The sequence below is a fragment of the Xyrauchen texanus genome, chromosome 5 (genome assembly GCF_025860055.1).
Source record: "Xyrauchen texanus isolate HMW12.3.18 chromosome 5, RBS_HiC_50CHRs, whole genome shotgun sequence".
NCBI classification, from domain to species: Eukaryota; Metazoa; Chordata; class Actinopteri; order Cypriniformes; family Catostomidae; genus Xyrauchen; species Xyrauchen texanus.
This window is the reverse complement of record NC_068280.1, coordinates 37,099,952-37,115,589: the sequence shown is the minus strand read 5'-3', so window position 1 is coordinate 37,115,589 and position 15,638 is coordinate 37,099,952. Positions and strand designations below refer to the sequence as shown.

The window sequence follows — 15,638 nt, the reverse complement described above, 5'->3', positions numbered from 1 at the left end:
ACAAAATGTTTATTTAAAAAACATTTGGAAATGCACGAGTTGAACCAAAGAGTGAACGAAACGTACTACTTTGTTGCTAAAGTATACCATAGTTTTTATTTACTTAAAGGGATAGTTCACCCAAAATTGAAAATTATCTCACCATATACTCACCCTCATGCTATCTCAGATGTATATGAATTTAATTCTTCTGCAGAACACAAACAAAGAGTTTTAGAAGAATATCTCAGCTCTGTAGGTCCATACAATGCAAGTCAATGATGATCAGCACTTTAAAGCTCCAATAAGCACAGACGGTCGTATTAAAAGTAATCCAACAACTCTAGTGGTTTAATATATGTCTTCTGAAGTGAAGCAAACACTTTGGAAGAGAAACAGATCAATATTTCAATAATTGTTTTACTATAAATCTTCACTTTCACCTTCACTTTCAGAATGTGAAAGTGGTGATTTATAGTAAAAAAGGACTTAAATATTGATCTGTTTCTCACCCACATCTATCATATCACTTCTGAAGACATATATTTAACCACTGGAGTCATATGGATTACATTTATACTGCCTATATGTGATTTCTTTGGAGCTTGAAAGGTCTGGTCACCATTCACTTGCATTATAAGGACCTACAGAACTGAGTTATTTTTGGGTGAACTATCCCTTTACTATATATATATATATATATATATATATATAAATTTATTTAGTATTTTTTCACTACATATGTGACATTAATTTGTGTTATTTCATAGTAGACATAACCGATGTTTGACTGGTAGCATACATTTCATCACCATGGTGAAAGTTTCAATACATCGCAACTGTTTGCTTGCCACATTTTATTCAACTGCCAATCCTTTAAGCTGTGGACCACCCCAATCAAACCAAACACAGTCAGTCTAGGCCTAATGTTCAGCTGTTGTTTACTGATCCTTGTGCGCTGGGTGACCCGGGGCAGTGGAGGACTATGGGCCATAAGCTTGTTAGAGCTGGAAAGAGTTTGACTACAAGGCTTAAAAACCACTTTCTCTGGAAGCTACTGTGTAATTTGGGTTCAGTGTAAGCACAGAAAATACTCAGGGCTTCCGTCACTAAACCAAATGTTATTGATGCCATAATGTAAATATCCACGCCTAACTCAATTTCCTAATCTAGATGTCCTAAAATCCCACCATATAAAAAAGTTTGAGAGGGAAGGTACAACATCCTATTTATTTTTCTGTTGTGCTTGTCTGTCAAGTAGTGTTATAAACTGTTTGCTAATTGTCTCATGCCTGGTCATGAAACTTGTTAAAAATGTCATCACAAGCAGTAGACCATTCTGTCTCTATTGCAGCCTAATCTGTGATTTGCATCAATGGAAAATAATTAAATGAGAAAACAGGTTTAACACAGTCTGAACCACATTTGTATGAAATGCCATAATAAAAGTGCAGTTCTGGGTACAGATCCTTAAACTGAATAATGCCTAATAAATAAATACAGAGGTGGGTAGTAACGCGCTACATTTACTCAGTTACATTTACTTGAGTAACTTTTTAGGAAAACATTTACTTTTAGAGTAGGTTTAAAGTGGGTACTTTTTACTCTCACTCAAGTACATTTTTAATGAATTATTTTTACTTTTACTTCTTTACAATGTGTGGCATTACTGTCGTTACATTACTGGGTTTAATTTGAATTAATGTGTAATTATTGAGAGAGTATTGAATGAGACATTTACGAGAGCGGAAGTTCACACAATTGCGCATGCTGAGCCGGTATCACAGACTGTCACTCAAGTCATCAGTGCTGCTCCATTAAACTCTTTAAAGTGAAACACGTTCTTCGCTCTGCACAGTGAAAAATATAATAGATTTGTCATGTATTGCCTTCATTTAATACCAATACAAGCTGATATTTCAAGATTAAAATCACAGCTCTAACTTAAGGCAACATGCTGAGGTAAGTTTTGGCTCTAATTCTAACGCAGGCTTTTCTGTGTAATGAGATGGTCATTTTCAGGGTGATTCTGTAACTGGGCTCTTATGACATCAGTTTTTTTGTGTACATTTTTAATCAGTGCAGCAATATATCAGTGCGCTTTGTCCCGCATGTCATAAGCAGTATTTATGCATTTACTCCGAACCCTCGCAGGGTTACTGGAAACTATCGCAGCTATTTCAGGCGGATTAACTGTATAAATCCATGTAAACATCCAAGTTGAGTGTAAATCACTGCCATTCATGTGATCGACAAGGCGATAACTGGAGCACGAACAGACAGCATTTCTGCGCGTGCACAGCAAGGTGACCGCGTGTGAGATGTGCGGCCACGGGGCAATCATATGGCGAAGAGAGTGGCTGTGTCCGCAATCGTTCACTCATTCACTATTTCCTATATAGTGAATGGCAGTTAGTGCACTATATCTCAGCAGTAAGTGAACGGAATGAGTGAATTCGGAAGTGAGTGTCAGAGCTCTGGGGCTGGTGCAGAACGTCACATATGAAATTTTCAAATACTTGGGCCTTATTTGTTATTCTTATTAAATAATATATTAAAACAATAAATCTTCATTCTGTTTGTAATGTTTAATATATACTGTGTGTTAATATAAAGAGTAAACACATTTGATCAGATAAAGAGAACATTTTAAAATGTATCTGTTTGTTTTGTCTCTCTATATGTTATTATGATATTTTAATTAAGTAATGATGTGTCAAAAAGTAATTTACTACATTCAGCATGAAATAAAACATTGCAGCAGTGAAGGAAGCAGTAAACTCCCAACTCGTCACTTTAAGTGATGTACGTAATTTGAAAGTGAAGAGCGCGAGATCATGCTGACGAGTCGGCTGTCACTGCCACATCACTATTGAGAAAGAGATCCTTATGGATTTTTAAACCCGAGATGTTCTGCACGATCGTGCGATTGGTTAACTGTTTTTTAAACAGGAATTAAGGTCTGATTTTCAATTCAAGCAAATTGGTAAGTTATTTTTGCATTGTAATAGCAACATCAGGAGTTTTCTAAGTGTAAATTAGGCTGCTTGAGCATTCAGTGTTGGATCAAGTTTTGAAAAATAACCGAGTACCCTGACGAAATTTTTTTTTATTGCAAGCCAAATTTAAATCACAAATATTATTAGAGAGCTTTTTCTTGGTATTAGACCTCCTTGGTTCTGGCTTTCGTGCGTGGATGTGTTTTTAAAATGTCAATTGCTATTATCAGTTGACTGCTGTCACATTCACTGATGTCTTTTGTTTTTGTGCTGTTATTTTGAAGTTTAGTTTAGTTCCTGTTTGGTTTTTGTAGTCCTCTGTAGTTTCTTTGTTTCATTGGTGTTCCCTTGATTGGTTAGCTTTTCCTGATTGTTTCCTCCAGGTGTCCCTCATTCCCTTGTTTGTTCCCTCCTGTATTTAAACCTGGTTCTTTGTTCAGTCTTTGTTGATTGTTGTATGTGAATGTTATTGTTGTTTCTCCTGCCCGTGGATGGTTTTCGTGAATGTTATTGTTATTTCTCCTGCCCGTGGATGTTTTTCATGTTCATGTTGTCTTCCCCTTGTGAATTTCTTTTGTTCCTGTTTGTTTGCCCTCACTTTGATTATTAATAAAGAACCTGCATATAGATCTCCACTCCTCGTCTGCCTTCGTCTGCATGCGTGAAAACTGCCAAGTAATGTATGATAACTTATGGCTCTAATTCTAAAGTGGGTTTTTCTGTGTAATGAGAAATATTGTTTCTTGATGGCATGAATAGCACTGATGGCCTAGACTTAAAATGCACGGGCCGCAGCTGGGATGAGGTATATGATTATGTACATTTTAAAAAAATTATTGAAAAGCCAGAACACTTTTAAAAGCATGGCTTAATTCAGTGAGTAAAATGTACTTTTAAAAAATTTCCTAAATTTAAGTAAACCTTAAAGTGTAGGTTAGTTAAATTATGTTTTTAATGAAAGAGTAATGTAGAGAAATCTGGGGGGTAGTCTCTCTGTCTCTAAAGGTTGAAAGCCTCAGCTCTATCTGAATAAATGCTTTTAGGATATTGTTATGATGTAAATCTGACCTATGCTCTGGGTTGGAGATGATTTTGTGTGTGATGCCGTCTGAACTTCTGTCCTGGAATTTGCGCAGGAAGTTCAAGTACTGCACAACACCCTTTTTAAGCCTCAGACCACACCGAGCAAGGAACAGACCCAGGTGCTCTTTCTTCAGATGAAGGTCAAACTTCTTCAGCACCTGTAGAAAGTTTTCACCACTCACCTGTAAAACAAAATGCAACCCTCCAATAGTAGTTGCCATCCTGTTTGTGTAGCCACAGTCTGCATTGGTGTCCAACCAAGTCTCATGTTATCTGTTACCTTTCCACTGTTCTCAGGATCCAGTTTATCGAACTCTGCTTTCATACTCTGAGCTCCTTCCCTGAATCTGTCTTTCAACCACATCTCTATGGCGATAGATGTGTGACGATCCTCCTCTGCCTTAGAGAGTGCCCTACCAGGAGCTGCATTGAAGAGTAAGGCATGACATGTAATTATAGAGGAAAAAAATAGGATTAGTTTGAACTTTTGAGTTCAAATTACTTAGATTCTAAGCAAAAGCCCAATCTCACTTTGAACCTTGAACGAAGGAGGCCACAACGCCCTCTATAGTTTGGCTGCTGCTCAACTACATTTTAATGCAAGGTAAAAAACATAATACCGGTAGTTTGGAGCAGCTACAAATTCTAACAATATTCGTGGATGCTACTATTTTCACAATAAACAAATTATTATTTAAATCCTGGTTACTTTCAGTTATAACTGTGACTGAACAATAATTGTTCTGGTATGGAGTCTATATTGGTCAAAGATTGCTCACAGCTGATGATATATCCTTTCAACTAATTAAATCCTCCAGTTTATGTAACATTATGAGGTGTTGTACATTTAGATTATACTGGTTGTACATAAATATTTACCTTTAATGTCTTCAACTTTAGCTGCACAGGAGACGGGGTAGTTTCTCTCATTGTTTGATTCGATCATTCTGCTCAATCCCAATTTTTTAAGTAAAATTGTCTGTTTAACTGCTCCGAGTCCATCCACATCTAATCTGTTTAAAGGAAGGAATGTGAATAGGAATGTTAAGGCATCTTACAGTTTATCTGCATAATTTTTAAAAGAATATAGAAGTTAAATTAAGTAATTAAATTGATAAATAAATAGTCATAAAATAAATCAAACCTTTTCCATAATTTTTCAAACTCCAGATCTTTCAGGGAAAGTTTAAGTTTGTTAAGTATATTTCTGAACTCTGGGGCTGAAATCCAGCTTTCACCCAGATTATCTGCCTTGCACAAAACCGCCACACTCTCCAGAAACCTACAGACAGATGTGTGAATTTACAAAAAGAACAAATAAGTGCTTGGTAACTCACTTTATATAGTATTTACAGTATATTGCCATGATGCACAAATTATTACGCATTCAAAATATAGACACCCTGAAAATTATTAGCATTTAATTATAACTGAAGACTTTAAATATGTTAAAAACAATGTTCTTTTTTTACCAAATGTATCTATTAAAATGCAGTGTTGGGTAAATTACTCAAAAAAGTAATCCACTACAAATGACTAATTACTTCCATAAAATTATAATCCGATTGCTTTAATGATAACTTCATTGAAAACATAATCACATTACTTTGTTGTTTACTTTTAAGTTACATTCTAGAACAATTTCTCCGCTGATCAAATACAAAATAATGACTATTTTCTCCTTGTTCATTGTCGCACACACTTCAGCTGTCACAGAACAGTAATTAGATTACAGTAACTAATTATTTTGTAATCCAATTACACCCAACACTTTTCAAATGTAACAGCAGATGAAACATACAAGAAAAATCACATTTCACAGACTAAAAATTGTACTCGCAATAGTAATTGTAGTAGTCCCTATTTTTTGCTTCTTACTTTTCTAAACACTCTTATTTTGTTTCTTATTCAGATTTTGTTTCGTACAAAAAATTTGGTTTCTTACAAAAATGTGGTTTGTATTTTGTGAGTTACCAAATTAAAGTGTAAATGTGTGTAAATAGAGTGTAAATGTGCATGTTTTATGAATGTTTGTCTGTGTGTGTGTGTGTGTGTGTGTGTGTGTGTGTGTGTGTGTGTGTGATAGAGAGAGTGAGAGACATTCAGCAAATGATGTGCAAATTGATAAAATGCCCTGTTTTTGAATCATCTTCCTTTGTCTCTCTTTCTGACACACACATACACACTGCCAATTATGCATAGAAGACAGAAAAGATAAACACTTTTCTTTATTACATTCCTCTATCTTCTTTTCTTTTCTATTTTCAACCCTTTTGACCCATAAATCTTCCCTTTGTACACCTTTTTTAATCGGTGTCACATTTCTCTTCTTATCCTGTTACTCTTTCATCTTTATCCCTCTCTTGCTGTCTTCTTATGCCTTTTTCTTTCTCTCATCCTATCTTTCCCATCTCTCACTTGGATTCTCATTTTTAATGTGTGTGCAAGAAAGAGAGCGAAAATGCATGAGATTAGTCACAGAGATTTCATTTTTGCTCACGTCTGGAGTGTGTCTTGGTCTGACAAGGTCTTGTGCAACCAGTAAAACACACAAATGCCAACCAAACCTTCGCACTCTCACACACACACACCCTCTTAGGACTTTATTGTATTCCATTGGTGCTTTAAACAGTTAGGCATAATAGTAGCAGTAGTACAGAGAGAAAGGGGCAGTGGAGGGGGTGTCATAGTGGTAAGCAGCTTTGCTGATCATCCTTTCGCTTTCTGTCCACTGTGATCACAATACATACTTTATGCCCCTCTCTCACTCCCTGCTGGTGAACTTTAAGAAGTCCACATTTCCTGATTCTGAATTTCCATCTCTTTCTAGACTACAATTTGTGTCACCATTGCTATTTTCTACTGTTTAGACAGACAAAAAAAAAAAAGGTATTCGGACGGAAGAATGTCAAAATATATTGTGTTGGATCACAAGACATCAAACCAGTTGGCATGTGCAAAAAAATTATTTCTGACCTTTTATCAGAAATTATTTTACTTTTCTCAGCCATTTAAGCAATCTCTTAATTTTCCAATTTCCCCCAGATCGCAACATAGAATCTCATATTTTCAATATGACATGACTCTCCAGATCAAGATATGACAGTTAACTCCCATAAACATCTCACCTGCTGCGTGCAGGCCCTTTCAGCAGGGCCAGTGTCTGAAGAATTGTAAGAGGACCTGCTGGGTTACTTTTATAGGAGTCTGGGTTTTTCAGGGCACCATAAAAGTCCACAAAACTGATAAGCACACGGTCAGAGAGGTGCAGACTGAACAGAGAGAGCAAGACAGTATAATCATAGATACAAATCAGTATGAAACATTGATCATTAGAGTAATCATTGTAGGGAAGTGCACAAGTAATTGACTAATCGAGTAATCATTCTGCACCAGCTAGTCAACTATTAAAAACACTACTCGAATATCGCAAATTGATTTCTCAATTGTGCTGTGAATGTGTGACGTCAAGGTGTTGGATAAGAGAAGGAGATATAATGGCGTCTTCGGTGTGTGCTTTTAACAAGTGTGGCAATACTTGTTTTATTTAGCTTCTTATTGAATTCTACTCTATTTGTATTCGGCTCTTTTTAGATCTTATATACCAAGGATCTGCTTTGACGGTGGATAGGAAATGCAAAGCGGTACAAGAAACTCAGAAGCTTATCAGACCAGTATGTGTGTATGTGAGTTAAATCTCTGAACATGGGCAAAACACATTTTATAAAATGTTTAACATCCGTTAAACATTTATTGTGTATTGAGTATTCCCAATCCATTTTGCTCAAATTAAAATTAAACTCTCACTCAGAAATTAGACCTCACTGACTTACCGATATAGAAGGCCTTTCAGTTGTTTAGCTGTGACAGGCCGCCTCAAGAACTTAGTGAGGATCTCAAGTAACACAGACCTAAGAAAAAACAAACCATAAGAAAATACACCTCCTACATTAGTACCTGCGTTTGTGAGAGTGTATTTGCAAGTGTGTGTGTGTGTTTGCATGTGCATGTGTGTGTGTGTGTGTGTGTTTACATCTTGTACCTGTTGACCAGAGGTTTGCCATCAGGGTGATTGTTCTTGAACAGGATTTTGAGGGTCAAAGCTCCTGTGGTTTGAATACGCTCTTTAATGTCATCATCCAACTTTTAAAAGACAGAATGAGAAGGAGTCAGATGTAACTCAAACTGGTATATAAGTGTATTGTAGTTTCTTAAATGTATTTTCCAATAATAACTAATTGCATGAGCAACTCACAAATAATCTACATCATTGTAACTAAAGGACTGAATTAATTTTATATGTTGAATGACAGCACGTCAAGCTTCTTTGTGAACGGGAAAGGATGGAGGGGTCGTGTGTATTTATCCATACACCCACTCTGACTCTTGTGACGGGTGTGTGTGTGTACCCCCACTGTGAGACTAAGGCAGCTCTCGTGACCAGGCGGAGTCGAGGGGGTCTGTGTGCTGGGTTCAGTCGGTCAGACAGACAGGACCCCAGGGATCAGACTGGCAGGGTTAATCACACACAACACCCCCTCCAGAATACAGACACCTGCAGATTTGCAGGACTTTCTCTCTCACACACCCATTTCCACACATATGCATGTGCTCCCTCCCTTTCTCTTTCCCTTTCTTTATCTCTATCTCTTTGCTAATATCTCTTCTGGGTAAGCTCAGTTATACATTGATGTTAAGTACTGAGCTGCAGCTGAGATTTTATCAGTTCGTATTCTACAAAAGCAGTAGCTCTCTCTATGGGATCATGCCAGGCTTTGATGTCAAAAGGAAGGACACAGGCCAGCAACCTTGTCATTGAGAGGAAAGTGCATGGAGATACTTGAGAATATGCTTGCAATAATGCACTTAACTAAGTATGAAATTCTGTGAAAACACATTGTGGAAGGCGTGTGATGACAAGAATACTACATTTGAATTAGAATAACAAAATTTGACAATCAGCTCTTTTAAACAGTTTGTATACTGTATTATAATTTAAAACCTTTCAAAACAAATGGCTTTTGGTTTGATCTAATGCAAAGACATGAATTCATTTTTAAGTGAAACTTAAGTGGCCAAACACTTTTGGGGCCACTGTATGTAATAGTGAGCTGGCAATGTGAAGTATCATGAAAACATATGTGTATTACCTGACCAGTATGATCTGTCATCCATGGCTCATTGCTGGTGTAGGTTGTATGAGAATCTCTGCTTATGGAGAGATTCTCTGATGCCACCCTGTGACCTGTATGATCCACAACACCAAACAAACATGCACACACATGACATAATTTATTCTGACCAATGTAAATAGTGAAAAAAATATTCAAACTTGGTGGAAAGAAAAGAGAACATGCCCTGAATTAAAGTAAAGTTTTTTTGTGTATATGGGGTGTTCATAGTTAAAACAACTAGATGGAGCACAAAGGCATGGAACAGAATGCAGAAGTCTCGAGACCCTTAAAAAACAGCGAGTAAACATGCGCTAGACTGACGTTATAGACTTTGGCGCCATGTCTCGCTGTTTTTCAGCGTTTCGTGCAGGAGTGCCATGTTTTTAGATGCCGTGTCAAGTTAAAGTAATATTCTGGGTTCAATACAAGTTAAGCTTAATAGACAGCATTTGTGGCACAATGTTGTTTACCAACGAAAATGTATTCCGAATAAAATAAAAAAAAAGCAAAATTCTTTGTTAAAGTGAGGCACTTACAATGGAAGTGAATGGGGCCAATCATAAATGTTAAAATACTCACTGTTTCAAAAGTGTTGCCATAAAATAAAAAATAAAAATAGGTGTGTTAATATTATTTTATTGTGATAAAATCATTTGCTAACCTTTTCTGTGTAAAGTTATAGCCATTTTTACAACTTCTTTGCCATGACAACATAACGCTGTAAACACTAAAACCTTAAAACGATCTGAAAAATTATTATTTAAACAACGTTACAGCTCAAATAACACATTAACAGAAAGACTTATGTAAGTGCTTTTATAAAATTATAAGCTACTGTACAAACGCTCCAAAAATGTGGCCCCGTTCACTTCCATTGTGCCTCACTGTAACAAAGATTTTTGCTTATTTTCTTATTTTAAGAAAAGGAGAAACAAATCAAAATAAATGTTTGTGGTAATCAACATTTTGCCACAAATGCTGTCGACTAAACGTAACTTTTATTGAACTCGGATTATTCCTTTAAAAGTGCACTCGGTAACTTTTGTCTTTGTGTTATCTTGGACTCACGCTGACACCTAGCGGCTTGGATGTAGCATCATTTAAAATCTACAGTTTTCAGATTCAGATGTCATGGCAGAAACTATTTTAATCTGAGTGGTCACAACTTCCTACATATATTCCCCTTTAAGAAGAATTTCAACTTCAAACTTTTAAAAACACGTCTCGAGTTCTATTCATTGCGCTGCTGCATCAGGATTTTTAAAGTGCAAAAACGCGTTCGGTCTGAACGGCCTGTGTACAGTGGGGATGTATGCATAGCCCAAACCAATAAAAAATAGCGTAAACAAACCTAAGAACATAATATGGGAGGATTTTGCAGGACTATTTTCAAACCAAACTGCAAATTGTATTTGCAACTGGGTTTTCTATTTGTGGACGCCTAAATTGTGACATATTCCAAAAGTAATTGCAATTTGCATATACCGTTTGCATTTTCATTTACACAAACGTACAAAGTCTGCCAAATTTCAATCGGAAAAGAAAAGTCCATTTGCAATTGCATTTTCAATGTCTTGCGAGTTAGACACTGTCATATTGAAAAAGCAATATTATTTACCCTGTTTGCTATTTCATATAGGCCTACTGTGTCCCATATGGAGCCTGCCAAAATTCGAATGGAATCACAAATCTCTTGCATTTGCATTTCCGATGCCTTACAGAGACACCTGTCAATCAGTTTTGGGGTGGGAGTTTATACTGTGGGTGACGTTTGCAGTTGGAAGTGACGTCAGTCATAGACCGCATTTTGGAACACCTGCTGTCTTGATGCCGACGGCCAAGGAGATTTGCGTTTGTGTACATTATTTAAACTCCACTTTTTACACTAAATAAGTAGCCGAAAACTGAAAAGAGGAGCATTATGTCTGTTTTTCCTTTTTATTATTATTATCTACCCATTCAGTGAGGGGACAATTAGCCTTGTCCTGCACACATGAATTTACACACGTATTTTTGCACAAATACTTGTGCAGATAATTATCATAAGACAAAGTGAACAAACTGAATTGATGATGTTCAGGATTGTGAATGCAGACACACATCGGTATACAACTAAACACTATGCAGGAATTATGCATAGGCGTCATCGACACTTCACGAATCTTTTATGAGCACTACAGAAAAGAATTGAGGGGAAAAAAGGACAGATTTTCCTGTGTATTTTATTTGAAGCTTTGGTTTTCATCATCGATTTATCTTTTGTGAACAAAGGTTGTGCATATGAGCTGATCACTTCTACAGCTTTGACATTTCTTTAAAGTCTGTAGTTTTGACTGCACATAGCGGATACACAATTTGCATAAGCCTACATTTGATTGAATAAGACTTGATACAATGCTCTCATCTGAAAGTATCTGGTTCATGTTTAGGAAAAGAGTGTAACTGAACTATGTCCAGACAAGCTTAAACACGCGCACTCCTCCGGAACTGGACCACAGATCGCTTGACCAGAACCGATGCTTTTGTTGCACTCGTTGTTAAACTCACCGCAGAGTTTTGCGCAGAGAGGGCTCGAATGTTTACTGCTATGATATGATCAAAAATCAATTGGAAGGTCTGAAAATTACTGACTGACCTCATCGCTGACTTGCATTAAAAAACATTACATAAACTCTGAGAAGTGGTGGTACGCAAGAAATGCATCTTCGCGGTGTCCACTGAACACCACGACGAGAGAGCGCCTTCTTGTGGACAATACATATGCCTACTTGGGCCTACTTACATATTTAAATTAAATAACGTTTAAGTTAATCAGTTAGGTGAATGACAAAATTCGAATGTTTCTAATGTGATCGTGAATAAGGAATTTGAACATTATATAAATCGTGTTATGTATTTATAAAAATTAAATTTGAAGCTGAAATGTATCAGTCTACTGGCGCTGTTTAAGGTGCTGAAATGTTTATTTACAGGCCCCCATAAATAAAGAATCCCATGACTACATTAGCCTGTCACCTCTGAGTATACCCTTGTTGGTGCTAACAAGTTTCATAGGCATGTCATGCTTCAACTCACGGAATACAGGTAGTCTGGGTTTATCCGTGTCGTGGTCTTCTTCTCCCTCGGGAATTTCCTCCGGAATATCCAATCCTCCTCTTTTTCCTCTCTCCATCAGAGAACTGACATCACTTCTGCTGCTCTGACTACGAAAGGTAGAGTCCAGACTCTCAGTCCCTGGAGACTGAAGTCTGATTCCTCTATGTGGGATCCAGTATCTCTGATCTCTGTTGCAGTCTGTGGAATAACCCCGTAGAGAGATGAGCTCGGGGTCTCCAAGTCTTGATGAAGGGTGTTGAATGGCAGGGAGCCGTAAAGCAGCTGCTGTGGACATCTTGATTGAAATGTTCTATCTCTAATTCAACTCTCTACTGAAGCTCTTGAGCAAAAGTGTGAAGCCTAGAAAAGGGATTAAATCTAAGAAATTACGCATGGAAATCTCAATGAGCTAATCACTAACGCCGGCTTCTTTAAAGCTTAAATGTCAAAAGCTCCGTGTGGTACAATCGTGCAGTGCTTTTATGAGAGGAGCTACGTACGGTTACCCTAATGTTTTACAGAAGAGAAGCCAGGTCGCTCTAGCAACAAGTGCTCGCGCCTCCAGTCGCAGATTGCACGAGCAGATGAGCAATCACAGGCGCGCGCGCGCAGGCCATTGCGATGTATGAAATAAAATGCAAGCGTTTGTCCTCAGCTCAGTAATGAAAACAAACACAATTCAAGATATATATATATATATATATACACACATATACATATACATATAGATGGATGGATGGATGTAATGTATTCATTCAAAACCATGAGCACAAAGTGAGAGACACTGATGGGTTTTCTCCCGAACTTCATTCTGTGCCTGCTACTTCTAGAGATTGGACAGTTATGAAGTCAAAAATGATCATTCATGCTGCAATATATATATAAAAACAAAAGTCTTTGTAATTAAATGTGTTCATGTCATTTATTTCTGCACTTGCTTTCATATTTAAATAATATCTATGAATTTCTACTCTCTATTTGCTGAATTATTATAGTGTTGTTGTTAGCAACTATTAATTATAACTATAAAACCAGCAATGATAATGATAAAAATAATACAAATAATGGAATCTGAGTCAATATTAATTATGATTTTTTTTGTTGAATTTATTAAATTCTGCTCAACAACAAGTTTTGGTAGCAAACCTCAGAAAACAATTCACAAAACCAACAACATTACTATCATTCTTCAAAGGTTGTTTTGACATTTATTTTCTTAAGGGGCTGGGTGCTCTTACATCGCAATTCGTGAGTGTCTTTTCTCATGCAACAAACATTCCATAACTGTGGCAATATTTTTACAAAATAAAATTAAGAGGTTCATTACAGGACAGTTTCCTAGTGAAATGTCCACTGTGTGGTGCTAAAAGCAAGAGAAATGTTCTCCTGAACAGAAGCAGGTTTTAAGGTTGATGTTCTATTGAGATTGAAATAAACAAAACCTACTTCCCTATCCTAAACCTTAAAACCTAAACCTAACCGATAGTGTCATAAAAAGCAACCACGTCATTTTGTGGTGCTTCTATGACACTTTGGTCTCACCTGTCGACTCACGTGCTCTTCAGGACTCATACCCCCGTTCTTTGCATTGCATATGCAATGCTCTATCAGTTGAGACACCAAGCAATTTGATCACACCTAAACAAGCTTGTAAATGTAGTTGGTTATGTAATGCAAACATTAAAATGAGTCGTGTGCTATGGTGAATGTGTTTATGTCATAAAATAGTATTTTGTGAGGAACAGAGTAAAAAGTAAGTGTTTATGAAAGGATAATCTGCCGTTTTACTCGTGATTTGAGTGAAAGGGATAAAAGTCATTGTTGTTTTAGCGGCTCTAGTGTTCATTCCACCAGGAAATTGCCTTGTTACGTACAACAGGCCACATAAAAATTATTTTGCAAAAATATAGTTATTGTAACATGATTCTATGACCACTGGGGGAGAAATATGACAGTCGTCAGACAGTAAAAAGGGGACTTAAACCAATAGAATTTAACAACATCCTTTCTCACACAATCTCCTCTCTTGATTTCATTCTAGGAATAAAGTTAATTTTTACTTTAATACTTTAACCAATTTAATGTGAATATATTTTTTACTTTCGCTCAAGTATGTTTTTGGCTAGATACTTGAACTTTTGATTAAAATATTCACTCAGCATACAGACTTTAACTTAAATATAATTTCTGAGTAGTTTTGACATCCCTGTAGATGATAGATAGATGATAGATAGATAGATAGATAGATAGATAGATAGATAGATAGATAGATAGATAGATAGATAGATAGATAGATAGATAGATAGATAGATAGATAGATAGATAGATAGATAGATAGACAGATGATAACAAAAGAGTTTGTGTCTGTGATTGGGGAAATTTGAGCTGAAGTGTCCTTGGCACCAAGTCAAACTCTCATTGTGTGAAAATATTCTCCAGCTTTGTTTGTAGTAACATTAAAAACACCTAAAGAAGAATATGGCTGCATTGTAGCCAAGCAACAGACCTTACCAACAAACATTGGGGGGAATACAAATTGGACTGGTTGTAGCAAGAGCTGGTGTACTTTACAGTGGCCATGTTACCAATGAAAAAAATAATTATTTTGTGGTGAAGTAAATATAGCAGTAAGTATTTAGAAATTTAAACAGCGAATAAGTTAGTTTAAGAGTGAACTTCATAATATTACATATCTACTCAAATACTTGGACAATTCAAACATGTAAAAAAATGTATGCTCCAGCTTACAATTTTAGAATTGTTTGTTATCTTTACAATGCATAATTATGTCATATTTATTAGCTAATTTGAGTAAATTTAACAGGTAAATAAAATAAGCAAATTTCACTTAACTTGAATAATGAATGAGTGATTTACACCAATTTTAATGTTGATTTTGTTGTTACATCTGGTAACATCTTGTTTTGTTTCATTTTCTAAATGGTCTACACTTATATAGCTCCTTTTTAACCTAGCAGAATTCATAGTGCTTTACACTGCGTCATTCACTCATTCACACACAGTCACACACCAATGACTGCAGAGCTGCCATGCAAGGTGCTAGCCTGCCATTGGGAGCAACTTGGGGTTCAATGTCTTGCCCAACGACACTTCGGCATGTGAAGTCATGTGGGTCGGGAATCAAACCACCAACGATTAGTGGACAACCCGCCCCATTTTCTACTCAAAATTACCTAGATTTGGAAAATGTTTTTATTGTTACTGCCTTTGTTACCTGCAATTGCCATTAAAGCAACTTGATGTTGTATATGACAAAACATGCATACGCTTCCCTGTGAAAGGCTTT

At 36.5% G+C, this 15,638-nt stretch overlaps 1 protein-coding gene across 1 annotated transcript in view; it reads right to left on the bottom strand.

Moving 5' to 3' along the window:
* si:ch211-197n1.2 (EF-hand calcium-binding domain-containing protein 6) overlaps window positions 1-12,626 on the bottom strand; it is a 47,421-nt gene extending 34,795 nt beyond the window's left edge. Inside the window, exons 1-9 of the mRNA XM_052126338.1 lie at window positions 12,311-12,626; window positions 9,212-9,306; window positions 8,104-8,204; window positions 7,895-7,972; window positions 7,190-7,333; window positions 5,206-5,343; window positions 4,941-5,074; window positions 4,342-4,484; window positions 4,047-4,243 (exon numbers count right to left, since the gene is read on the bottom strand). Coding sequence (XP_051982298.1) covers window positions 4,047-4,243; window positions 4,342-4,484; window positions 4,941-5,074; window positions 5,206-5,343; window positions 7,190-7,333; window positions 7,895-7,972; window positions 8,104-8,204; window positions 9,212-9,306; window positions 12,311-12,626 — 1,346 coding nt within the window. The remainder of the gene's footprint in view (window positions 1-4,046; window positions 4,244-4,341; window positions 4,485-4,940; window positions 5,075-5,205; window positions 5,344-7,189; window positions 7,334-7,894; window positions 7,973-8,103; window positions 8,205-9,211; window positions 9,307-12,310) is intronic.
* Between the last annotated feature and the right edge of the window lie 3,012 nt (window positions 12,627-15,638).